This window comes from Nannobrachium achirus (genome assembly GCF_963921795.1).
Source record: "Nannobrachium achirus genome assembly, chromosome: 10".
In the NCBI taxonomy this organism is placed as follows: Eukaryota; Metazoa; Chordata; class Actinopteri; order Myctophiformes; family Myctophidae; genus Nannobrachium; species Nannobrachium achirus.
Window position 1 is genome coordinate 1967395 of NC_137819.1, and position 27606 is coordinate 1995000.

Genomic DNA, 27606 nt, shown 5'->3' on the forward strand with positions numbered 1-27606 from the left:
AGGGTTAGGTAGGCTACACCAAAACGTAAGGGTGTGGATTGACTGACATCAATCAACATCTATGGGCTCATCTATGTTGATATTGGTCGTGGAAATGAATCTAGAGGAATTGTCATGCTAAATACCATCCAAGCTCCACGGTCCAAGGTCTTGCTGTGGCCTCTCCCTCCGGCTTTGGAGTGAGAATAGGGGACTAAAAACTGGCTGTTTGGCCCTGGTAACGCCCCTTACATCCTCCACCGTGTGCCTGGTGCGTATCCTTGTGGGTTTATTATTACCTTGTTGACACGTCACACCAAGCCATCGGCTGTTTCCCGTGGGCGTCTAGTGACCGCGGAGGCCTCGCCGCCTTGCTGCTCGGAAGCGAGCAGCTGCTACGTCCTGCTAGACCGCCCGTCCGTCCGCCCGTCCGTCCGTCCAGGTGAAATGCCTAGTTTCTAGTGAGTGCATGGGATCAATGCACCACACGGCTGAGATAAGACCATGCCTTATCCGCTCCCCCGTCCGCCCACAGCACCGCTCCAGCACACTCTGCACATTGCTTGTTCTTCCAGAACACACGTCTTGGGCCAGGGGCGTCACAAGGGTGGCGGGGGGCGGGGGGAGTGGGACTGGGTTACTAGGGCCCAAGGTGATTTTATACTTTAGCTATTGAAAAATAGCAGATCTACAAGCTCACAGCGTGGCATATGGTGCCTCGCTGCGAGTTTGTAGATCTGCTATATTTGTTTTTGAAAAGTTGTGAAATCTTTGAATAATATGTATTTTTTAAGCGAACATTTGTACGGTAACTAACATTTTGCTTCTGGGGGATCCCTGGAACTGAATATTTTGACATGGGGTCTGTGGCCAAATACATATCATTTTGAAAAAAAAAAAAAAGATATGTAAAACATTTTGAGCACCACTGACCTAGAAACATAGGTTATTCAAAAAACCTTCAAAGACTTTTTTCAAAAATAGCAGATCTACAAGCTTGCAGCGCGGCACTCGGTGCCGCTCTGTGAGCTTGTATATCTGCTATTTGTCACTAGTTAGAGCACAACATAACGCAGTGAATCCTTGTACCCAGGGCCCAGAACGTGGTGCGACACCCCTGTCTTGGGCTTTACGTGTCCACATGCCTCTCTCTCTCCACCTCCTGCAGGTGCAAGCGTGGGAACCCTTTTGACTGACCTTTGGGAGTTACCCTCCAACCATTAACGGCGTGTCATTGAGGCCGATCTTTCCACAACATTATAATGTATGTACAGCATATAATTAGGTTCTGATTTTAAGTGAGTTCCACACTGGACACTGAACTGAAAACCTGGTCGATAGGCATCGATCGAGATGAAATTGAGAGGGGAGAGAGGCAAGTGGCAGATGAACTAGAACAGTGGTTCTCAAACTGTGGTACGCGTACCCCCTGGTGCTACGCAAGGACTCTCCCCAAAAAAGAAAAAGGGGACTGAGATAATATCATTTTTGAAACGTAATATTACAGGCTACTATCGAAATACTGTGGCTATTGGCTATTAATAATTATCAGTGCCGGGGCCTCATTTTCGATACCACACGTTGGCTTTGTGTCGCAGAGTGCGTCCACGAACACACGAAGAGATCACTATGTCTATATTATTATATATTAATTGTAATTCATATAATTAATATAAATGCCTCCTGTGTTGGGGTTAGGGTAGGTGTAGCATCACTGGGTTAGGGTATGTGTAGCACTTTAACATTAGTTATTATGGTGGAACTTGGGAGAGCCTCAGAGCCAGATATTTTCCGAGGCGGTACTTGGTGCAAAATGTTTGAGAACCACTGAACTAGAAAATGTTAAGTTGTGAGAAACAATTAAAAAAAAAAAAAAAAAAAAAAAAAAAACATAAGCAACTACTGTAGGTGAGCTAGACGTTAAGAGTCTAGTGTCAACACTTTGTTGCTTGTTGTCAACACTGAGGCTGTGGTCTGGCCCTTAATTCCTTTCCAGGAAGGAGCTTACATGTTAGTAAGTACAATCATGTTAAGTGTTCATCAAATCAAAGACACTGCAACAATGGAGCATTGAACAGACTTTTGGCAGCAGAATCACTCACCCACCCGCCCGCCTCCTCCTCCACAATAGGGATGGGACGATGCGTGATATTATCGCTTGTCGCGATAAAAAACACTCACAATAAGCGTATCGTGAAGATTTAATTCATCGCGATATCGTCCTCCGTCATGCACTGGGATCAATTCAGCTTTTATCCGATATCACTTAAACCCTCTATAATAAAAGGTACTCATAGTACTTGATAGTCTTTTTTTCACTCTCTATCTTAATGTCTTTGCCAAAAAATTGACGATCTACAAGCTCACAGCGCGTCGCAGCGCGAGGTGTTGTGAGCTTGTAGATCTGCTATTTTTGGCTATAGTTCTCAGAATATGGATGCTAGGGTTCAAGCTATTTTTTGATTATGGATAATTGATTTTGATTATCGCGATAATATCGTAAATCACGATTTCTTTTGTCTCAATAATCGTGACATGAAATGTTCATATCGTCCCATCCCCACTCCCCAGTAGGCAGCCGTTCGTAAAATCACATGCTCACTTATTTTAGCACCTTTGCAGCACTCTTTAAAGCGTTTGAGCAGACAGACTGATACATGTGTTATGAAAGATACTACATATCTCAAAACAAGAAAAAATAAAGAGTAAAATACAACAGCAACAAAAAAATAATAACATCTTCAGCTCATACATGTACTGTAACACGGTATACACAAAATGGAATAGATTAAGACTACTATAGACACTATCGTTCTCAGTGGCCAAGCAACTGCAACTGTTTTCTTTAAGGCATTTCATACATTGCTTACAATCTTTTCAACTCTTTAAACTCTCCTTAAAGGACAACTCTGTGCTATATAACATCTAGGCTCATTTTCCTCCTTATAATGCTCCCAAATGACTGTCTATGACTGACTGGTAGAAATGCCCCTGGTGTACAGTTTTACCAGCACAACCCAGGGGCTTTTAAGCCGTGACATCATTTTGTAGTCAGACCTCCAAGCAGATTTATTGTCAATATCTGTCCCTCGTTATTTCAACAGATCCGAGACAAACATAACGACTAAAGTATAATTATACCACTTTCCTTTCAACAACAAAGAGTTAAAAATTAGTAAATAGTAAAAATAGTAAAAAGATTCGCTTTTTTGGGGGGCAAAAGTTCTCCTCTGCCTACAAAATGATGTCAGACTTAACAGCCCCATAGCGTGGAGCCCATGAGCTTATTGCTTTTACACTATGTGTTGCGTTTTTTTTTCTTTTTCTTTTCTCATGAATGTGTTACTAGTTGTCATTTCACACGCATCCATGCCATCATTGTCCCACACGAGACATCACACTCTGCAGATTCTATGCTGGTATGTGTTTTTTTAATACTTTTAATGTTAATACAGTAACACTGTAAGTGTTAATAGGCTCCACTCTATGCTATGAGGGCTGCTGGGTTCTGCTGGGGGAAACTGGGGGGGGGGGGGCATTTCTGCCTAATAGACCCCATGGACATTCTTTTGGGATCAATATAAGTAAGGAAAATGAGCCTAGATGTTATTTAGCGCAGAGTTGTCCTTTAATTCTTTTTCTCCAAAAAAAGAAATGAGATGGTACAGTAGGTTTGGGAAGCGTGACAGCGTGGTAGTTTCCAACATGAATTCATAGGTGTTGATGGTGAGTTCTCAGGTGCCATATCTAGCAGCATCCGGTAAAGCACTGTTTCTCGAATGTCGGGTCTTTCTTGATCCAATACCTTTGGTCGCGAAACGTTCTCTCAGTGTCGCTGACTAACAACAACCTTTGCGTTGCATTACATTACGCCAGGGGTCTTCATCGTTTTCAGGCCAAGGACCCCTTAGTTGAGGGAGAGAAATGAAGCAGGGAACCTTACCGTAGATTCCGAATAGTTTCATTGTTTGGCAATCGTCAGTGTATTTTGGATTCATGTGAATTTGTGTTTTCAGATATTTAGCCACTTGAACCGTCAATACTTAATAATCCTGACCTTTCACTCTGGACTTTGTCTGCTCTTTTTCCCCTCTACACCAAAGCTCTTTACCAAAAATAGCCGATCTACAAGCTCACATCACGTCGCAGCGCGAGGTGTTGTGAGCTTGTAGATCTGCTATTTTTGGCTATAGTTCTCAGAATATGGATGCTAGGGTTCAAGAGGTTTATATAAAAAAAGGAGAAAAAAACGTTCTATCACTTAAAGATTTGGAGGACCCCCTGTGGTAAATCTGAGGACCCCCCAGGGGTCCCGGACCCCCTGTTGAAGACCCATGCATTATGTTATGGATTGGGTTGTGACATCGAAAAGAGGATATATCGTTTACTTTAGCTCCCTATAGCGAGTTGAGCTCCACTAACCTAAAGGAATGTTAATGCTAATATCTGCCGCAGATGTTATGCAAATGCTACTCCAGCTCAAAGGCCCAGTGACATCTATTTCATTAATGCACATGTCATTCGAATATAGCTTTATTCCGTATAGCTATAGTCCATATTTAAACATTTTGGATATAGATTTTTAATTTTTTTATTTATCAGACTGTAAACCACAAACTAGAAGTTTTAAATTCTTAATGTACTCCCCCCTCATTTTGTTGAATTCGATTTTTTTTTTACTTGACTCATATATATTAGGAATTGTATAAGACATAATACTTATGGAAAGAGGAAAAACAGTATATCTCCAACAGTTTGTGGAATAACAGTATAAGTCCGTACAAGCAATATTCAGCAGACAAAGGGAGCAGATAACAAAACAGACAATTGAACACAATGGGGGGGGGGTGCATTAACAATTTAACAGATTTAACAGACTAGTTTGTGGTTTACAGTCGGTTAAATCAAAAAAATATCTACCGGTATATTAAAAAAGAAAATCAAATATGGACTTAGACTGTTATTCGTCTCAGGTACTCTTCTGACGGCTGACGATTCCCCTTACTAATATTGACACGTGATGGAGAAGATCTATGCGCATATCCACGGTTTCATCGATAAAAGTCTTAAACGGTAACTGTTCTGCTCTACTATTGTTGCTGTGTTAACCCCTTGATATGGCCTCAACGCTCAAAGTATTTTTTTAAAGAATGTATCTAATTACTTTGCAGGGTGGCGGCATCACATGTCACGAAACACTATAGCTTTTACCATCCCAAAAACAAAACAAAAAAACCCAACCTAACCCCCTACCGTTTCCAGTGTAAGGTTCTACTTTATTGGAATGTGAGGACGACTATACCGTCTATAGCTACTAACTGTCCTCCCTTAAGTACAGAATAAATGTGTGCGTGTGTGTGTATAACTTAAAGGCTCGTTTTCACTGTGAGTGTGCATGCGTGAAAGGGAAATGGCCTCATTTGGTGTCTACATAAATCCTCCTCTCTGACTTTCTGTCCTCCAATAATCTATCCGTCTGGATTCAGATCCAGCAAAGACTTGAATACAGATTTAAAAGCGAGAGAGTAAAGTCGATACTCAGTTTGACATTTTTTTTAAGAGCAGAACGGTGAAGGAATAGGCTATATGCAGCACAGCAGCCATTTTGGAAAGAAGTTGGGTCTCTTCTCTCTTCCTTCACAGGTGTTGCTAATGATACTAATGAAGGCTCTGTTCCATTCTGGTCAAACAGAGTCAGGGTGCATGTTGGCTCACTGGAAACACTCTGCTACACCATGTGGGTCTCAAAGTGTGGTCCAGAAATAGTCATGGTTCCTTGGGGGTTCAAATGACCCCTTAAAAGGTGTGTAACTCTGAGAGTGTACAAATAGACCTGTGAGGGTCCATTTGGTTCCATTTTGTACACTCTCAGAGTTATGGTGGGCTTGGTGGCCCTTGAAATAAAATGTTGGAGAACCAATGTGCTACATGAAATGGAACAGAGCCCTCATTAGTGTCATTGGCAACACCTGTGAAGGAAGACCCAACTTCTCTCCAAAATGGCTGCGGTGCTTTTAGCCTATTAGGATCGTGAGCTAAGCCTATTAGGATTAGCTCACCAATAAAAACTGTGACGTGAGCGGTGCGTCTTCACCAGAAGGATACAACGCTGAGGATTCTGGGAAGTGTCCGGTGGTCTTTGGAAAACAGTCAAGTCCTGAGGTGCCTGATGCGGCACTTTGTCATGCCAGAAAAGGCAACGTATTGGTTTGTAATGCCATAAGCCTTGAGTTATACAGGGGTGAATGGGAGAGAGCCGGGAGGGGTGGGGCGCTCGTTCCCCTGAAGCGTGGGGCAGGGAGAAGGGGTTTTGAGGGTAGATGCTTCGGGGGGGGGGGGGGGGGGGGGGGGGGGGGTCACCACAGAGTGACGCTGACCCTTTGTCAAGTCCCGCCCGTGGTTGTGCTCCTCTTCGCACCCATTGGTTGCTGTTTCTCCATCCACTACCGTTGAAATAATGTATTTTTTCAGTTGCGATCGTATTGATGTTCTGTGTGTTCAATTCTTATTTTAAACTCGGTCTCAGTAGAAAGGAGCATCTCAGGTGCAGTATAGTGACTTATTTTTTCCCTTCCCAAAATGATGTTTTAGAACATTCTACATAAACAACCATATGAGGCGGGACCAGGGTTGGAATCGGGGCTGAACAGGGCAGAAAGAGCCTGCTGGTTGGCTAGTCAGAGACCAACCAGAAGGGGTTCCACGGGTCATTTTGTTGTCTCGCCCCCACCCCCAGCCTGCCGGCACGGTGGATGAGGTGGCTGAAGGTGAAGCTCTCCAGTGACGGTGCTTAAGGGGAAGGGACTCGAGAGGGGGTCAGCGGTTTTCGGGGTGATTGGGGATGGTTATCAATGTCCATGGCGAGTACAGGCGGCTCGCTCTACTTGCGCCGGCGGTGGTGGCGGTGGTGTTTGCTGTGCATGTCCTCCATGGTCACCCGCCCCCACACGCCGATCACGAACGCCTCGATCTCGCACTCGTTCTCCCCGCGGGCGATGCGGAAGTAGCCATCCTCGCCCCAGTTCTTCCCCCAGGAGTTGGCGGCGATCTGGAAGGGAGGATGAAGACATGTTTTAAATGTATGAATTATAGGGGTGTAACGATACATTTTAACAGCGATACGATATGTATCACGATACATGGTTAACGATACGATACATGGACGATATTGGTTCATTCATGGTGATACGATACGATTCGATTCAATGAGTTAAAATCGATATAGTTACTATTTAGCAAAGAAATGAAATCTGTGTAAAAACGTGTAAAAAATCTATTATTATGGAAGTAAACACTGTGATTATCTAGCAAATACATGGACATTATATTTCAAATCATATGGACAAATCCACCTTGACATGAACACAGAGATTACACACATTTATCGATAGACCAAGAGTAGCTATATGGAATGGAAAGGTAATTAGACCCCTTTTTTAATTTTCCCTCTTAAAATTGCCAAATACAAGGCACAAATACTTAGTTTCCATACAATCAATTATTTGCATTGCAAAACAATTCGATACGATTACTGCATTTTAAAACGATACGATACAAAGCCAAAACGGTACGATATTTTGCTTTTGAAAACGATATAGTAGATCATTGCAAATTAAAATAGATTTTTCGATTCAGTTACTATATCGTTACACCCCTAATGAATTAAAAAAAAAAAAAAAAAGAAAGTACAATGACATTTTATATCTGATCATCATGTGAAATAAGACTTAATGGACAACTGTGTTTTTTTACAACAAGGATTCATATTTTTCATTGCAATTAGAGAAAAGAAAAGATGAGTGTTAAAATGTTTTCATTTACTGCTTTCTATTGTTTTAGCGATTTTAGTATTTTGATTTCAGTGGTTGGGGGCATGCGTACAAGTGGCTAAATATGTATTTTTAGACACAATAAGCTATCAATTTCTATATTAGCCTACTATTTACACCATGCAGCCCCCATAAGTCATCTGCCCAAGAAAGATTGTGGTGCATCTTGGGAATGGGCCTACTACTACTAAGACATATTTAGCCTCTTGCATGCATGCCCCCAACCTGGGGGCATGCATGCAAATGAAAATAGTTAAAATCACTAAAACGATAGAAAGAAGTCAATGAAAACATTTTAACACTCATCTTTTCTTTTCTCTAATGACTATCTAAAATAATGATGTTGTCCTTTAATGGATTCTATAAAGATGAAAAAAATAAAGATCTTACCCAGTATTTTTTCAGCGATCCGTCATAGCTTCTCTCCTCACCCCATCTGAGCACAGAGGAGAAAACCGTGTTAGATGATAGATACAAGAAAACCCAAATGTAAACAACTAGAAACACTGCACCAGTGGTGTAAAGTAACTAAGTAAGTTTACTTAAGTACAATTTTTAGGTATTTGTAGGACAACCTATGACTATAGTGGCGTTTCCATAAAGCCTCTTAATGTGCATTAAGGGTTATTAGTTTAATTTTCTTTATGGAAACACTTCAAAATTCGAATAAACTTTCATTATCCGCAAAAACCTTTATCCGCTTGGAGGAGGTGGATTTTGAGGCTTTATCGAATAAACTAAATGGGCATTTGTGAATGGAAACGGTTCAGACAATAAATGCGAATAGAATATGATGTTCTGGGTCCACATCGTCCTCCAACTTAACACTTTCCCCTGCTGCTTAACGTCCATTGTATAGCGTTATCCCACGTTACACATGGAAAAATCCTCCCGTTTTCACCTCCCGGAGCCCGGAGTCAAGCCATCCGTCCTCATCACACGGTGTTGCGCACCAAAAGTGGCCGATCTACAAGCTCACAGCAGCTCGCATTTGCGTCTCGCACCGCTGTGAGCTTGCAGATCGGCCACCTTCCAGAGGACGCTGAAAATTGCAGGATGAGTGTGCACTGTGTCACAGCAGTCGTGCAGTGCTCAAGTCTTGATTTGGTCTGAAGAAAATCAGCCCGATCAACTCATGCGACCGTCGCTAATTAGAATGACACCCGCAAATGGAAACAGGCTAAATTCGCTCTGTCTTAATGCGAATTTATGATCATTCGCTTCCTATTTTCGAATAAGCTTATGGAAACATCAAACATGGCTATTGTACCTTGTCAGAGTTCATCTTATCTCCTCTACTTCTTTTCAAGAATATGTAATTTTTTCTGCTTTCATAACTACATTAAACAACAATTATAAACAGTAAAAAGAAAACTGTTCAATGAATGAAAAGGCCTTGACACTAAGGGTTGCCCACCTGCCCCAGGCAGATAAATACAACTTTTGGGGAGGACGAGTTTGCTTTCGGATTTGCCCGACAGGGCAAAGGCTCGTTTGAGAGGGGACATGCACAACCGTCTATAAACACTCCTCACCCCATCTGAGCACAGAGGAGAAAACCGTGTTACATGACAGAAACAAGAAAACCCCAAAATAAACGAGAAACTCTGCGTCCAGTTGCAGTTCACATCCAAGGCTATCCAGACTCACAATATCATCCTTCAAAGTCTTCACTACAGGGAATTTGCAGGGGTTGACCTTATAGTGTCAAGTTCGTCAACCCTGCTGACTGCAAACATGTTTTCACCATGTTTGTGCGCCGTGTAAAGTGGTGCGTGCAAACTTGGCGCCTACGAGGTGTCTCCTGAAGCATGCTTCATGATATATGGTCAACACAACACACATGTTCCAGTGAGCATGTAAAAACACTCCCCAAGCATGTGTTCTCCTCCTGAGACATTTGACACGGCTGGTTAGGGAACAGAGAGGAAGAGGCTATAAGGGGGAGTTTCCAGGGGAAAACAAACTTTCATCCTGTTAACAACATCCTGAGCAGCTATATGTGGCCCGGCACACACGTGCCAGCCTTGGTAGCGTTCCCTTTGAATTGCTCTAATCAATCTTTGGGATGCGGGCGAGGAATGAAGGCCCCCCCCCCTTTCCTCTTTACCACTTCCTCTCTCCAGATGAGAAACAGGAAGAGGAGGGGCCAGGGAGGAAGTGGACACCGCCTCACACTCATCATCATCATCATCATCATCATCATCATCATCACCACACTACAGCAGCGCTCAGGATGAAACCTCTCGCTCCGTCCGCGTAGACGTGTACACATTTCTATGGTCTATGGGTGTGCCGCTCTGACATCATGCTCTGACGTCACTGTGATGTCAGGGGAACCGCTCTAACAGAACTGAGTTGCCGCTCTGACATCATGCTCTGGCTTCACTGTGATGTCACACTAACAGAATCCCTCTTATGCCCATCTATGGAGTTCCCTGATGTCATCAATATTAATGATGCCCTGTTAGAGAGATCCCTGTGATGCCAGGGGGAACAGATCCCTTGTATGCCCATATATGGAGATATGGAGGTCCCTGTGATGCCAGGGGAACAAATCCCTTGTATGCCCATTTATGGAGATCCCTGATGTCCACATCTCTGATGTCCCTATCACTGATGTGGTGCTGACCTCGCCCTTTTAGGGCGAGGTCGCTTGTCGCCCTGAGGCGTCTTACTAGTTATTATTCTTGTAAGGACATTACTAACCGTGAGGATATTACTATAACCATAACCCTTACGTCTAAGCTATGATTGCTCAACATCCACCTAACCCTAATCTCAAAACCTCAAATCTCTTCCTATGGCTGCAGGCGTAAATCTAAAATTCTAATTTAAACCAATGGTTCTCAACCTTTTCAGGCCGTGACCCCCAAAATAATCATAATTCGAACTGGGGACCCCCACCCTTCACAAACTTGTATTGTAGGAGTTGTCATTACATTTATAGTTTGACTTGATCTGTTCCATTGTGAAAATAGCCAATCTACATGCTCACAATGCGTCGCGTTGCGCGGCGTTGTGAGCATGTAGATCTGCTATTTTCACAATTTCTGACCACGCACGCACGCACGCACGCACGCACGCACACACACACACACACACTCAGAGCCCTATCTTTAGCAGACGCCTTCGCCTCGTTCTCAGGAAGCCTTGGGCCCGAGCGAACTATAAATACCCATCATGCCTTGCACTTTGGTCTTGGCTGGCTGGCAGCGGGCACGGCCGTGCCCAGAACCGTCCACCTTCAGGCCAGTTCCCATCCTGTTTGTCTCGCTCCGGGGGGCTTTTTTTTTTCTTTTTTTTTGGTTTCCCAAGAGCCTCCCACCGCGCAGTGCAGCCCCGACGGCTTGTTATCTTTTTTAGAAGAGAAAGGAATGCTGGGAAAGAGAGCGACGAGGGGAGGGAGGGAGGGGGGGCTTCAGTGGCTGCCAACTCGGCGCTGCGTGCCACAGTGCCGCAGTGCCAACGTTCAGCCAGCGTTCATAGGCTCCTTATTGGCTCAGCCAGGTTCCTGGCTAGCAGTGGTGTGAAGTAACTAAGTACATTTACGTAAGTGCTGTACTTAAGTGCAATTTTGAGTTATTTGTACTTTAGTTGAGTGTTTCCAATTTCCAATACGTTTACTTCTACTCCACTACATCTCAGAGACACATATTGTACTTTTACTCCTCTACAATTATTTGAAAACCTTAGTTACTAGTTACTTTGCAGATATAAATGATGTTATTATAAAACATTAAACCACTTTAGCCCTGATTTTATACCTATAGTCTATTTGAAAATAGCAGATCTGCAACATTTTTGAAAAAAAAAAATGTTTTTCTTCAAAAACGGCCGTCGATGACGTCAGCGACGGCAGCAAATCTAGACAGCCTGTTTTGAGAACCCGTGGGATGCTTTTAACCTCCGCCTTCCCAAAACCAGAGAAAGACACAATGGTCAGAAATGGGACTTTGTGAGGATAGAAGGTGCTAGTGGGGGGGAATGACGAGCATATCGTCATTGTCGGCACCTTGTATGTTCAAAACCGTTCGTTTTGCAGTTTAAAAAATGATTTAAACTTGTGAAAACAGCCAATCTACGAGCACTCGTGCTTGTAGATCGGCTGTTTTCACTACTTTTGTGCACCTTGTATGATGAAGCAGTGCTTTGCTTTGCGAATAAATGCACACATTTTAAACTTGGAGATATGAGGTTTCTGCCCGACAGTGACGATATTTTAGCTCTGTCACACTGGCTGATGAAAACAATGACACTGAGACGCTTTAGTTGTTTTTTTGGAGGGGAGGGGGAAGACTTATTTGTGTCACACAGACGAACACTGCGACGGCCTTGTACGATGAAGCAGGGCTTTACTTTGCGAAAGAACAATTTGAAACTTGGAGATACGAGGTTCCCACCCGACAACGACGAAACGCCACCGCCCCGCTGCGGGTGCCCCGCCCTCACCCCACTCCCCTCACCCCAACGCCCCACCCCTGACCTCCTCGCCGGGGCGCTTGAGGTTGAGAGGGGGCTCAGTCCCCTCTGTCCGGTGGGCTGGGGGGGGGATCAGCGGGCCAGACAATGCCCTTTCCACCACACTGGACCTCAATGGCCGCTCCACAAACTTTCCCAGGGTCCGGGCTTAGAGGAGCGCCGCGCGGCGGGATTTGGCCTTGTGCAAACACACCGCCGGCTGCTGCGGGCCGTCAAGTTCTAGCCGTGCTGAAACTTTGCTGCCCCCAAAACAGCACCCCACCCCATCCCCATCTCTACTGCCGCCCCTTCACTCACACACTCCTCACTCACTCACTCACTCACTCCATCCATCTATCCTAGATCTATGCGCACAAGCCACTGTCTATGCCTGAGTCCCGGCTTGTTACTATTGGCAACTATATAGCCTGGGATTACTGTCATTGCCGGGTTTCTGATCTGGTCGGGAGAGGAAATAACTTTACGTTATGCTGTAGTTTGTTGTAATCGTCATCAGGCGGCCCGGAGAACCACAAGCCGGAACCACCGGGAACCGTGCACCTCCAAAATGATTCCCCTCGTTTAAAATTGGTTTAAATTGGTATAATTGTTTCGTTTCGATTGTATTATAATCGTTTCCTGTGTTCATCTTTATCATAATTCTTTGCGGCGCCGTCACCCAGTCTGTGTGTCAAAGGCTTCCCTGAGCAAGAGCAGTTGACCCCTGAATGCTCCATAGAGAAATTACTCCTAATAGTTAGTTCATAGTTGCAGAGGACAAATTCCAGGTCTGTAAAGAAACACAGTTTTCAACGTGTATAATTTTAGAGGTTAGCTGTTCCTTTCTCTCGTCGGCTTAAGTGGGACTTTTGCGCCGTGCGCCATGTCATTGGCAGGATGAGAGAGACAGCTAAAGTACACCTATGTTTACGACGGTAGGCCCTGTACACCATGACATAGCCTCCTTAGAGACTAGAAAAATATACTTTCTACCTTTTCTTTTTTTACATGCTTAAACACGTGCTGAAGAGCTTTGAGTGCATGAGTGATACCCGGTCCTGTCATTGGTTTGGCGTTGAGTGTCTTTGTGTGGACCACTGGGGAAACGAGCGTCGGCCTTTTTTGCGTGTGATTTTATCCACGTTGGTGTTTTTTTTACGTCTGTCATGTATCGGTGTCGTTATAATTATTATATTCTACTGTATTCTCACACATCACACTGCAGACAACCGCAAACAGGGGTGTCGCAACAAATTCTGGGCCCAGGGTACAAGGATTCACTGCGGGCCCCCCATGAATGTTCTTCATAGTGGGAGGGGGCTTAACCCATTCAGACTGGGAACATATTATCATGCATTATTTTGTGCTTTATTGAAAAATAGCAGATATACAAGCTCACAGCGAGCTTGTAAATCTGCTATTTTTGAAGTCTTTCAATATTAAAAAATCCTTCTAAGGTTTTTTGAAAACCTATATTTCTATGTCAGTGGTGCTCAAACCGTTTCATGTGAAGGACCCCCAAAATGATATGTATTTGGCCACAAACCCCCATCTCAAAACATTTAGTTCAGGGGACCATCCAGAATCAAAATTTGAGTTACAAAAGTTTGCTTAAAAAATACATATATTCAAAGATTTGCAGACATTTTCACGACTTTTCAAAAACAGCAGATCTACAAGCTTGCAGTGCGGCTCTCTGTGCCACGCTGCGAGCTTGTAGATCTGCTATTTTTCATTAGCTGAAGTATAAAATATTTAAGGCCCCCCTCCACCTTGGGCCCTAGTAACTCAGTCCCACTCCCCCCCCCCCCCCTTGTGACGACGCCCCTGACTGCAAACACCCCCACCTGGCTGAGCCTAGACTAAACCGAACGATAACGGGGAGGGAGGGAGGGAGGGAGGGAGGGAGGGAAGGAGCAAGGGGGAGGCATTTAGGGGAGGGGGGAGGAGGTGGACGGCTAGACGACTGATTGGCGAGTGACGACGGAGAGCGAACGCTGTCTGCTCGTTCAGAGGAGAGAAAATGTGTGTGTGTGTGGGGGGGGGGGGGGGGGGGGCTTACGGAGGGGCTGTCGAGGCAGGGGTTTAGGTTGGTTGTTTGGGTTATTTCACACGGGGGTTTGATAGGCAAACAGAAAAAAAAAGACGGGGGGGAAAAACAAGCGATAAAGACGACGATGTGGGCGCTGGGAGCGAGAGAAAGGGGGCGATCAAGGAGAGGGTGGAGAGAGAGTGTGAGAGAGAGAGAGGGTGGGGGAGGAGGGGGAGTCGGGCAGGGGCAGGTGATCCAGGTGTGTCTGTCTGCTGCACGGCTGCATATTTGCGGTCGCCCTCCGAGTGTGTGTGTGTGTGTGTGTGTGTGTGTGTGTGTGTGTGTGTGTGTGTGTGTGTGTGTGTGTTGGGGGGGGGGGGGGGGGGCTTGTCTGGATCGACAGAGGAAGAGTGGAGACAAGGCGTGTCTCCCCCAGCGACAGACTGGGAGGGGCGCTCGCTTGGACGCACGCACACGCACACACACACACACACACACACACACACACACACACACACACACACGAATGCACGCACATACGCACACACGGAGGGTAGAGGTAAAACTATTCGGAGTATATCCAGCACTGCCTCATCTCTATAGCGCCTTATGAGCTCTATAGGATTGATACTTCCATGGTGCCGTGTGCCGAGAACAGCTGATCTACAAGCTCACGCGTCGCAGAGGTGATTTGCTGTTTTGCTTGTCGCACAACAGATGGTAATCCAATAGGGATGTTTCAATGTCTAAATCTAAAGAACTGTTCTCTAAGGCAGCGGTAATCTCAACCTTTTCAGGCCGTGACCTCCAAAATAATCAGAGGAGAGGAGAGGAGAGGAGAGGAGAGGAGAGGAGAGGAGAGGAGAGGAGAGGAGAAAGGACCAGTTTCATTTTATTTGATATAGGCCTATGCATAGGTGAAATCCGTCTTCTGCATTTATCCATCCTATAACAACTAGGAGCCATGATGTAATTTACCCATCCTATAACAACTAGGAGCAGTGATGTCATTTACCCATCCTATAACAACTAGGAGGAGTGATGTAATTTACCCATCCTATAACAACTAGGAATTGTAATGTAATTTACCCATCCTATAACTCACTATAGTCTCGCGTAGCCAGACAACTATTCCACAATTGCTGAATGCTAGATAGAGTCTGGAACTACAATTCCCAAAGGGCGAGTATCGGAAGTAGCCACTGCTGTACTGAACTGTAGTCCCACATAACAGAAACATACTAGCACAGACAGAGTCATTCGAGCGGTATACCGGTATTCTTCTTCGTGTATAGTTTAAGAAAACTGTTGAGAATAAGCTGACCAAATGACCCCCCGAGAGGCACACGCCCCAGCTCACAGCACACCAGCACCTCACGCGGTCGGGTTTACAATACTGTTACGCTGCTGAGCGGTGGCTTCAGGGGTTCACTGGTGGCTTACCCCACCCTCAGACCACGACTGTGCGCTACTACAATCGGCTGAGGGGATTTTCTACAAAATACAACTATGGGGACACACACACCACAGTTCACTTATATCTGTGTTTCGGCTGAATTCGTCTGATGTAATTAGATGGATATTCTAGCGTTGTAAAATAAACCACATAAAAACACCACTGCATCAACGTCTTATAATCTACTCCTGGCGCACTCTTTATAGACTGAGTTATCTCCGAGCAAAGTGACTTTACAACATGGATGAGAACAGAGCTATTTCTGACACTCAATGAATGAAGGATTTTTTCATGCACCTGCGAGAGAGTGTATCCTGACACACTTTCTTCTCCGTGTCTCCCTTCTCAATATCACCGCACTAAAGATTACCACCTGTGATAAGCAGAGTGCAGGCTTTGTTTCAGCCACGCTGGTCTCGCAATCCAAATCCCTCTGTTTGTATTTAGAGCTCCCACCGGTGATCACCAGGCCGGGTAAACCTCGCTCTCCTGAGAGCAAAGCCCCCTCCGAACGCCTGCTGACCAGCAGCGGTCCCGAGCTCCCAGAGGGACAGGACGATGCAAGACCGTTAAAATGACAACAGACTAAACCGTTTGGCTATGAAATTCTAGATAATACAGTATATCTGAACTCACCCAAACTCAGGAATAATCCTACAAAGAGATGGAAATGGCAGATGACCTTTTACCGAGGATGGAGCAGAGGCGCAACACACTATTTGGTTCCCAAGTAAAAAGGGCTTTTATTGTTTTATTAGAGAGAAAATACAGAAAGTAAAAAATAGAACAAGCACAGCAAAAGTATAGATTCCTTGTCTGTCCGATCCAAAAAGAAGAGAGAGCGTATTTTAGGCGCTTTCCTTTTTTATACCCCAGAGATGCATGGGGGGGCGGCACAGCCCCCCCACCCATCCGTTCAGAGTGTACGTGACAGTTAGCCATCCTGCAAGATCTGCAGGACGAAGACAAAGATACATTTTCCACCATGATGCAACATTCGGTGACAAACTCTTTGGTCAAAGTTCATACACTACAGTAATGCCTGTCTTCTATCTGCCCCCACTATAACCCCAGGTGGCTTGTGGTTAAACGCTTCTCTAGCAATCACTTGCGTCACGGGCTGTGTGGAACATTCTTCAAAGAAGACAGACAGTACATACAGGAAGTTACAAGAGGTGCAAAAGCCCCACAATATCACATACTACTCCGTTGTCTGTTCATGCACAAAGTCAATTAGTTATTTCCAACCTAACAGTGTACCTGCATGCAATGCTCTGATAACTAAGTTACAACAGTGAACCTTATTATCATTGTGTTTCTCAGATGTGTACTGTTAAGCAACACCTATCACTACCTATTTAATCAGATATATTACTAAATCATAACCCTCATTTCCCCCTGTCCTAACCCTCCACCTGGCGAGCGGCCATTCCTCTGACCCCGGGCATGGACATGTGCGGGCTCTCAACACCCCCTCATGGCCGGTTGCCTCTCCACGACGAATCCTCCTTGTACACCCCCAGGCCTGAGCTAAGACAACACACACTCATTCTATAGGATTCAGCACAAGTATTGGATGGGAACATCAGGTCATGTTTCATTCTAAATCTAAGCATACAGCACATCTCCATTATACATGTCATAGCCTATATAAGGCTATGACATGCTGGCTGCAGGTGGGCCATATGCCGGTGTGCCGTAGACCTGCGTTGAAGGTGGTGGCGGATTGACCTGCTGCTGAGCTGGTGGCAGGTTGGCCAACTGCTGAGCTGGTTGCGGGTTGACCTGCTGGACGGGTGGTTGTGGGTTGACCTGCTGGGGAGGTGGTTGTGGGATGACCTGCTGGTGAGCCGGAGGATGAGAGTGGGTCCAACCGCTCCGGTCCTGTCTGGAGGCCCGGTAGTCACCATGGTCACCGCTCCACTCATGGCGTGACGGACGGTAGCCTCCCTGGTCCCCACCCCACTCTTGGCGAGAAGGACGGTAGCCTCCCTGGTCACCACCCCACTCCTGGCGGTAAGGACGGTAGCCTCCTTGGTCGCCGCCCCACTCTGGGCGGGGAGCCCGGTAGCCTCCCTGGTCTCCGCCCCACTCCGGGCGGGGCGGGCAGGGCCCCTGTCCAGTACTGTCCTCTCGGTTCGACGGCTCGAGGTGATCGCCCTGGCGCTTCTTTTTCTTCTTCTTGCGTCGGCCTGAGCCAGCCGGTGTGGACTGCTCTGAGGTCCCAACAGTGTGGCCCTCACCCGACCCCCGTGGGGGTCCATCTCCCGTCCGGCGAGCCACCACTGCTTTCGGTACAGGCTTAGGGACGGCTGGAACTTCTACCTCCCCTCCGCCCGATTGCTTCTCTCTCGGGCCTCTACCAGGCATGTAACTGCAGCCGGTAACAAACTCGAAATTCAAGGGCTGTGGGCATGGTCCCAAGATGGCGACTGTCTCGAACAAGCCACCCTCTTTAGGTAGCAATGCTTCCACGCTCGCCCAGATTTGGCCTTTCTTAATGTCACCTTCGAGTACCATATAGGTGGTCACTCTGGCCGGGGTGATGTCACCCCAGCCCTCCCCCTCAAGGAACGCGAACGTGACACCTTTCCTCTCGGACTGGGTGTCCAGGTTGGCTAAAGCCCGTGGCCCTAGTTCGTTGAAAGGGCCCCAGTATGGCCTTCGTCCGGGAATAACTCCAGCAATGGTTTCCCAGACTCTCGGATTTTCCAGCGCACTGTCCTGCAATCTTAAACCTTGCAGGGTGCAGAGCTGCAAACGCTGCTTCTTCCCCATGGTCCCCGTCTGCACCTTCCGATGGAGCCAGGCCCCCTTGGGCGCTGCATTTCTTCCTCCGGAGGGTGGGGGGTCCACCAGGATCACTTCGGACGCGGAGGACGGCGCCGGAATGGGTCCACTCACAATCTGCAGTGGACTCCCCGAGCCTGCCCGCGTCTCACTCGGTTCAGAGCTCTCAGGCTCCTGTGGTTCGGCACTCAGAAGGCCGCTCTCCTCCTCAGCGTGGAGGTGGATGACCTCCGCCTCCCCAGTATTCGACACTTGTAGCATTGTCTTCCACGAGCTACTGTCACCTACTTTCAGCAAGCACTGCGGTTCTGTGCTCACTCACTCTATTCTGGCATCTGTGGTGACCTACTTATAGGCTGTCTCCACTCACTCCTCCCCCTCAAAGGGAGGATGTGACTTCTCGGGCCCCTGCCTGGGGTCCAGGCAGCTCGCTGAGGCGTCCCTATCGGACCATTACTCTCCGTTGACGAGACCGTCGGGTCCTGCAGCCCCGGGTCCGGAGGTCGCGGAGAGGATCGCCTCAGGCTCCTCTGGATAACTCCTATCACCCGCTCCCTCTGAGCTTCCGGGAGGCTGGACATAAGAAGCTCCAACTCCCGACCAAACTCGTCGAAATTCGCACGAGGGGAAAGCGGTCTCTCGGCCCCTTCGACAGACGCCATTTACTGTTCTTCGGCAGTGGCTGCAATGTTTCACAGCTCTCCTCCTGCCCCTGTGACAATCTGCTCTTATTGCCACACCACTCTTCAAAGTAAAATGAAAGAGAGAAATGCTCAGTGAGATCAGTGAGATCCATGACGCGTGCTCACTCTGCACCTGCCATAGGTCATGACCTACTTAAAGCTTATCTCTGCCTCCTCTCCCCCCCTCACCTCTCTGGCGAGGAGAGAATTTCCATTCTCGCACATGCAACAGTGTATGTGCTAACCTTTTCATTTTCTCAACGACCATCGGCAACCTCCCCCCCCCCATGCGAGTACTAAGCACGGGTGGGGTGTAGTGCCATTGCATTCGCGTTTGGGGATTAACCATCGCTTTAGACAGCCCAAAGGCTATCACCAGAGCAATAGCGATCCCCGCTACTTTACATAACAATTTAAATATCTGTACTGTGACACTTTTCTTTCTTTCTTTCTTTCTTTCTTTCTATCTGCTTCCGGTGATATCCCTGGAGGAGATGCAGGTTCTGGCTGGGGGGAGTCAGGTTCTAGTAGCCTAAACTCCATTTCGGGCTGACCCTGTGTCCTCCGCCCCCTCTTCCGTCCTCCTGCAGGGAGGATGGAATACAGGGAAAGACAGGATCAGTCCCTACCCTTTGGACCGAAACCTCCTCCAGCAACCGCCCCTACCGCTGGGTTGCATAATCCTAGCCTTCCTCTTCTCCAGCTTCTTCTGCGTCTCCGCCTTGGTGCCATTCTCGGGCACTTCCGGCGAAAAGCTGGTGGACATCGACACTACGCTCCCATCACTTGTGGTGTCGAGCACGATCACACATTTCGCCCAGACAAAACCCTTGTGGTTATCCAGGCTGACACCTCCGTTGGTCATAAGTTCACTTGCGGTGCCCTTCTTCCCAAACGGGGCCTCCTTCACCTTAAGGTGCCATACCAAACATTCCCTCCGCAACCTCTGGTGCTTGTATCGGGAATGTTCAGTCAGCCAATCCCATTCTCCGCCCGTCCCACTACGTCCGGTAGCGAATTCGTTGGGCTCACACTGTATCTTTAACTGGTGCCGAGCAGCTAACATGCTCTTGATCAGAACAGGAACCGACATACAAACGGCTCTTCCCCTAATGGCCTCGTTCTCTAGACCATCAGGAGTCCTGCCCAGCACCAATGCACGAGGAGGTGTGTCTGCAATTAACAGCATTTCCGACCCCTTCATCGTGTTAACCTGACTCTTCCGGGATGGATTCCACGGGGGAAAATGCCCGTTCACCATCCTCTCGATTTCCGAGAGCAGGAGGAAGTCAAGGTCCTCCGTGCTCCCGTGGAACCATATTTTGTCTTTTCCTAGCAAAGTTTCCCGTGCCAGAGCTTTTCCAGGGTGTAGGAAGCCTTCACCCCGATTTATATGTATTCCAGAGAAAACTCTGACCCCCACATGGAGAGGGCAAGGGAACAGATGTGTCCCATCCCAGCAACACTTGCACTCTTTGACTCGGCTGCTGGGCATGGGAGGATAACTGGAGATGGCCGTCCGGCCACCCCACGCAAGATAACAATCCCTGCACAGCAGCACGCGGCACCCTCTAGGGCCTTCACGTGCCCCGATGAGCTCTAAACCACCGGCCCCGAGCTTGGTCGCCCCGCCTGGGGGGACCTCCCTCGGTTTGGCCATCTGTGGTCCACTCCACCGGGTCACGCCCACTGGCAGGGAACACAAAACACAATCACCTAACATAATCAACGCCCACCTCAGTGGGCGTTTGCTTTTCCTCTCTGGGGAGATACCCCAATTTTGTTGATTTCACCACTCCATCCTCAATCGCAAGCCAAACGTTTTTACCATCTATACCAGGAGACAGTGCAATAAAAACCTTCATCCCTGCGCACCTCAGAGCAAAAGGCAGACCATCCCCGCCCGACAGGAGACCAAGGCACTGACCCGGCATAGCACTGCTACACCCCGACAGGTCAGCGTCAGGACCTCGGGCTAGGCCGCACTTAAGATCCTCGGCAGCAGCCATGCTACTCACTCAGTCTTCCCAACCTGATCTACGTGGACTTATACCAAAATCTTCCACTGCTGTCGGTTAGGGCCAAGGACTGCTCTATTCAAGAATAGGGCTATGATCCATGATCTCGTCCTTGGCTTCGTACCTCGGCGCCGGATTCCTGGCGCGCAATTCCCTGTGCACCCCCAAGACTTCACCTGGGGATCAGGGAAAGAGAAAGACCCATTAACCGGTGGATTTCTCTTTCTCTCCCTTTCTAGGTTACCTGCATCTTGAGAGGGCCCGGTAGGTCCCGTGAGCCCTCCTGCAGCTTCATCAATTTTCATGAAGCAGACCGGTGCCTTCGCCGGCCTATTTGAACTTATGTTCTGCGGTATATCAATACCTGGTAGCTCCCCTTCGCCGGCTCTGCGAAGGGATACCGAGACCACTGGATCTGGGCTGGACTGTTCCAAAGTGGTCTATGCACTATGCTTCTTCCGCCCCCTTAGGGGCCTTTATGGCGAACATTTCGCCCAGCCCATTTCAAACTCCAGTGGGAATCATGACCTAATATTAACATCTATTTACATTATTTTACATTATACATTATTTATTACTATCATTATCACTATTTATTAGGTATTTATTTATTTATCTATTTTAACTATGATTATTATAATTATTACCATCAACAACAACGCAAAAATCACCAGTTTTGTGAACTGAACTAAGCAACAACAATAACGGCCAAAAACGCGATAACTAATTGAAAACTCACCCTTGGGTCTATACCAGAAAACTAAAATAATCTAACTGGCCCACTATAAAAAAATAATATAAACAGGGAATCAAAACAAAAACTAACTAATCTACTGCATAAAGGAAAACATCCAACAACATATAGCCCGGCCTCTACGGCTATTTTACCCAGCTCTATACGTGTTGGTTTGCTGCACCTCACTTTAGCCTATGCCACACAGTCTCGAATAACTGATATGGCGGTACTCGGCGGCGCAGCCTCCCACAGTCCAACTCCCATGTCCACCATCCTACACTCCCCCACCACATGCCACACTGCACTGCCCGCCCACATCCCCGACGTGCGGGTTCCCTGCCACACCAGAATGTGCACCTTCTGCGTGACAGAGAATCCACACGCCGCAAATGCAAACACACAACCCAGCCCGACACACAGTGACAGAACGCATGACCATGAACACCAGAATCGGCCCGCTGAGAGCCTGCTCCGCCCCACGGCTGCTCACGTTAGTTGGGATGTGATCCGCACATTTCTGAGGTATTTCGGCAGCTACAGCCCAGGCTGTAATGTCATTTTAGAGCCCTAGATCTGGCATGCTCTGTGAACAGAACCCACTCACCCCCTCAGCAGTACTTCTCTCCAGAGCCTGCAATGGTCTCTGTTGATACTGCATGAAATGTCGGGCAAGGAGGACGTTCACACAGGCCCCACAGATGTTGCGATAAGGGGGCAGGTCAGGTGTCGCGGTATGCTGAATTTTACGAATAACCTCTGCCAGCATGGCATGAGGCACCAGTAGTTCAATTCGGAGGTTACCTACATCTCTTTCCAGGGCATTTAAGAATGCCCAAATGGACGCTCCCTGGTCATATCCGTAGGCGTCGCATCCAAATAGAGTCATCACCAACCGTGCAACAAAGCGCGCATTAGCAAATCTAAACAGTTTAGAATAGTACCTGTCTAATTTTAGCTGCTGCTCGCGTACTGTCATTCCATGCTTGCATTTAGTCAACGCCACATGTATAATTTGTGTATAACCCATGTCTCTCATCGCATGGGCGTCCGTGAGCACTATGTGCTCGTCAGCCAGCGGTGGACCAGTCACCGGGTGTACATACCTCCGGCATTCCTGTTTGAGGGTCGACCCTGCCAGGTTCTCAAATGACTGGGCCATTCCCCCTCCACCGCTTAATCGCTCATTTGTGGGATTCACAACCCACGCGGGCCTTGTAATAGGCCGAATCTCCTCTATTCTCTCTCCCCGGACAATCAGCCTTGACATGGCTCTGTTCGTGGCTGTGTAGTCACGGGGAGGTATTTGTAATACTCGCGGAACCAATTCCGCACTTTGACCATTCGATGGCTGGGGGCGTTCAAGCAGAAGGGGTGTTTCTAGTGAAAACTCCTCTCTCCGTTGCTCCCACTCCCCGGGGACCCATATCTGGTCCCCTGCCCAACTCTCAAGGCCTCTTGGGCCCTGACATTCTTGTTTCGTTTCCTCCCCTGCGGGAAGCCACTTCACCTGGCAGTGTCCGCCTTGTCCGGCAGACAGCTCTTCTCCCCGTTCGGGGAAACCTAGTAACCGTCCTAGTTCTAGGTACTCATCGTGACCGTCTAGGCATGCACCAGAGACGGTCGACACCACCAAAGGTGGCCTTGAACCAGGCTTACACTCGCCTGGATTCAAGTGGGTGGTAGCCATTGTAAATTGGCGAGTTCTGACTTCTCTCTATTCCATGAGTCCCTGACAGAGATACTTGTGTCTCCCACCGGAGCCTGCTCGGCGCGCTTTCCGAGCCCCTGTTTTCACTCTGGTCGTGTGGATACTCGCCCAGATACAGCACACTGTTAGAACTAGAGTATTATATGTACCACTACCCGTACATATAATAAGAAGTCCCCGTCAATAACAATCCTACCACCATGCGGAGTAGATTATATGTTGTGGCCGGTGGCTACTAAATACCCCCTCTGAATGATTGCTAAAATAATCAACCTGTCAATTATTCACACCATTAAAGAGAGGGTGTCCACCCAGGGACGCCATGTTGAGAATAAGCTGACCAAATGACCCCCCGAGAGGCACACGCCCCAGCTCACAGCACACCAGCACCTCACGCGGTCGGGTTTACAATACTGTTACGCTGCTGAGCGGTGGCTTCAGGGGTTCACTGGTGGCTTACCCCACCCTCAGACCACGACTGTGCGCTACTACAATCGGCTGAGGGGATTTTCTACAAAATACAACTATGGGGACACACACACCACAGTTCACTTATATCTGTGTTTCGGCTGAATTCGTCTGATGTAATTAGATGGATATTCTAGCGTTGTAAAATAAACCACATAAAAACACCACTGCATCAACGTCTTATAATCTACTCCTGGCGCACTCTTTATAGACTGAGTTATCTCCGAGCAAAGTGACTTTACAACATGGATGAGAACAGAGCTATTTCTGACACTCAATGAATGAAGGATTTTTTCATGCACCTGCGAGAGAGTGTATCCTGACACACTTTCTTCTCCGTGTCTCCCTTCTCAATATCACCGCACTAAAGATTACCACCTGTGATAAGCAGAGTGCAGGCTTTGTTTCAGCCACGCTGGTCTCGCAATCCAAATCCCTCTGTTTGTATTTAGAGCTCCCACCGGTGATCACCAGGCCGGGTAAACCTCGCTCTCCTGAGAGCAAAGCCCCCTCCGAACGCCTGCTGACCAGCAGCGGTCCCGAGCTCCCAGAGGGACAGGACGATGCAAGACCGTTAAAATGACAACAGACTAAACCGTTTGGCTATGAAATTCTAGATAATACAGTATATCTGAACTCACCCAAACTCAGGAATAATCCTACAAAGAGATGGAAATGGCAGATGACCTTTTACCGAGGATGGAGCAGAGGCGCAACACACTATTTGGTTCCCAAGTAAAAAGGGCTTTTATTGTTTTATTAGAGAGAAAATACAGAAAGTAAAAAATAGAACAAGCACAGCAAAAGTATAGATTCCTTGTCTGTCCGATCCAAAAAGAAGAGAGAGCGTATTTTAGGCGCTTTCCTTTTTTATACCCCAGAGATGCATGGGGGGGCGGCACAGCCCCCCCACCCATCCGTTCAGAGTGTACGTGACAGTTAGCCATCCTGCAAGATCTGCAGGACGAAGACAAAGATACATTTTCCACCATGATGCAACATTCGGTGACAAACTCTTTGGTCAAAGTTCATACACTACAGTAATGCCTGTCTTCTATCTGCCCCCACTATAACCCCAGGTGGCTTGTGGTTAAACGCTTCTCTAGCAATCACTTGCGTCACGGGCTGTGTGGAACATTCTTCAAAGAAGACAGACAGTACATACAGGAAGTTACAAGAGGTGCAAAAGCCCCACAATATCACATACTACTCCGTTGTCTGTTCATGCACAAAGTCAATTAGTTATTTCCAACCTAACAGTGTACCTGCATGCAATGCTCTGATAACTAAGTTACAACAGTGAACCTTATTATCATTGTGTTTCTCAGATGTGTACTGTTAAGCAACACCTATCACTACCTATTTAATCAGATATATTACTAAATCATAACCCTCATTTCCCCCTGTCCTAACCCTCCACCTGGCGAGCGGCCATTCCTCTGACCCCGGGCATGGACATGTGCGGGCTCTCAACAAAAACATTTGAAAACATCATGGAAGTAACACCAACAACACCAGAGAAAGACAAATAACGCACCAAAAATATTGAAATGAGACATAACACTTCCAATAGGACTTGTTATCGCTACTGCACCAAGGGAGCGGGTGCGTCACATCCGCTTTATCTCACACTCATCGTTAGAACTTCCGTCTCCCAGACTGTATGCCCTGAGCATTTACATATCGCGTTAGGCAACAGTCTGGCCACGCAGGGGCGTCAATTGGGTATGGCAGGGGTATGCAGCAGGGACGTGCTTGCCATTGGGAAAGTAAGCAATTTACCCCGAGTGAGAGGACATTATGCTCTGATAATGTCCTGTGTTAGGGTGTTATCGGACGAGGCGAAGCCGAGTCCGATAACACCCTAACACAGGACATTATCAGAGCATAATGTCCAACCCCGAGTGGTAAATAGCTTTTCTACCACTTTTTCCCTTATACATGAAAGAAAACACATAGTTGTAACTTGCAAGGATCTTAAGTTACAATCATTATTGCCTATAAAACTTCCGCGAGACAGCAGATAGTTCCACCAACAACATCTTCTACTCACCAACAGATGGCGCCAACTCCATACTAATCCATGCGTCTAGCTTACAGCTAAGCTAACGTCAGTTAGAAGTACCGTTCCGGCCGTAAATAGAGGCTGTTCGCTTCCAGAAAGGCATAGGTTCAGAGAAAAGGGGCTTTAAAGTTGGCGGATTGCATTGGATCCAAATAAATCGGCGACTATAGCATGCACGTTAGTGAACATAGGACCGTTGCCACGGTCATTTGTTGGTTGGGGGAAAGGTGTTCCGACTACCTCCTGAAGTCCCCGGATGTACACTGAGGCTCATTGATCTCGGACAAGTCCTCACACAACTTTGCGGCAGTAGTTCTCTCATAACCTCCGGAATTTAGCCAATCAGAATCCAGTATTTGAACACGTGACTCGAAAAAGTGGTAGAAAGTGGGACAACTCCCGAACGGCCGGTCCAGTCCCAGCCGGTCCAGGCCGGCCATTAGGAAAACATTTAAAATAAAATGACGGCCTTCGTTCCATTTTGGGGGCTGGGAGGCCAACAAAATAAATCGTCACTGTCGGGCAGAAACCTCGTATCTCCAAGTTTCAAATTTGTAAATTTTTTCGCAAAGCAAATCCCTGCTTCATCATACAAGGCCGTCGCACAAAAGTAGTGAAAACAGCAGATCTACAAGCACACAACGCCTCACGGTGCTAGGCGTTGTGTGCTTATAGATCGGCTGTTTTCACTTGTTTAAATCATTTTTAAAATAATAAATACAAAACAAACGGTTTTGGACATACAAGGTTTCCACCCGACAACAACGAAATATAACTCATGTAATTGGCCACTTGTCATGATCTGAAATGGCAAATCTTTGAGTAGCAGCAGCGCTATAGAGAGAGATCTCTCTCGATTATAGCCCTTATAGCCCTTTCAATAAGGGTCTCTCCAACTCTGCCCAGCATGTCCCTGGTATGCAGCTGCCATACCCTGGGTCCAGGGGGAAAATAAAAGTCACTTTTAAATATAAATCCATGAATGTCTCTTTGTCTATCTGTGCTGTTTATTATGTTATTAAATTACAGTAAAATAAAGTGCAAACTGTAACAAAATGGTCACTTTAACAAGGTATTATAATTATTCTCCACACTTGTATTCTCCCCATCTTGACAGAATGGTATATTCCCGCACCTGATACATGCATTATCATATCCTTGGGATGGGACTGTTATCAATATTGTCATGCCTTAGCCAAGGCTCAGTAGTCAGACTACCAACTACCAGGAGCTGGGTAGTCCCAATATCAGCCTTAATATCAGCCTTGGTCTTGTCATTGTAATGCGCATGTGCCAACACACGAGGGGAAAACAAGAAGTCACGCTGGGATTCGAGACTACAGGGTTGGGAATTCTAGCCATGCGTTCTTACTGAGGACGC

At 47.1% G+C, this 27606-nt stretch overlaps 1 protein-coding gene across 1 annotated transcript in view; it reads right to left on the minus strand.

The window, feature by feature from the left end:
* Positions 1 to 6342: 6342 nt before the first annotated feature.
* tinagl1 (tubulointerstitial nephritis antigen-like 1) overlaps positions 6343 to 27606 on the minus strand; it is a 130413-nt gene continuing 109149 nt past the window's right edge. Inside the window, exons 11-12 of the mRNA XM_080735780.1 lie at positions 8199 to 8244; positions 6343 to 7027 (exon numbers count right to left, since the gene is read on the minus strand). Of these exons, the coding sequence (XP_080591906.1) occupies positions 6860 to 7027; positions 8199 to 8244 (214 nt within the window). The 3' untranslated portion in view covers positions 6343 to 6859. The remainder of the gene's footprint in view (positions 7028 to 8198; positions 8245 to 27606) is intronic.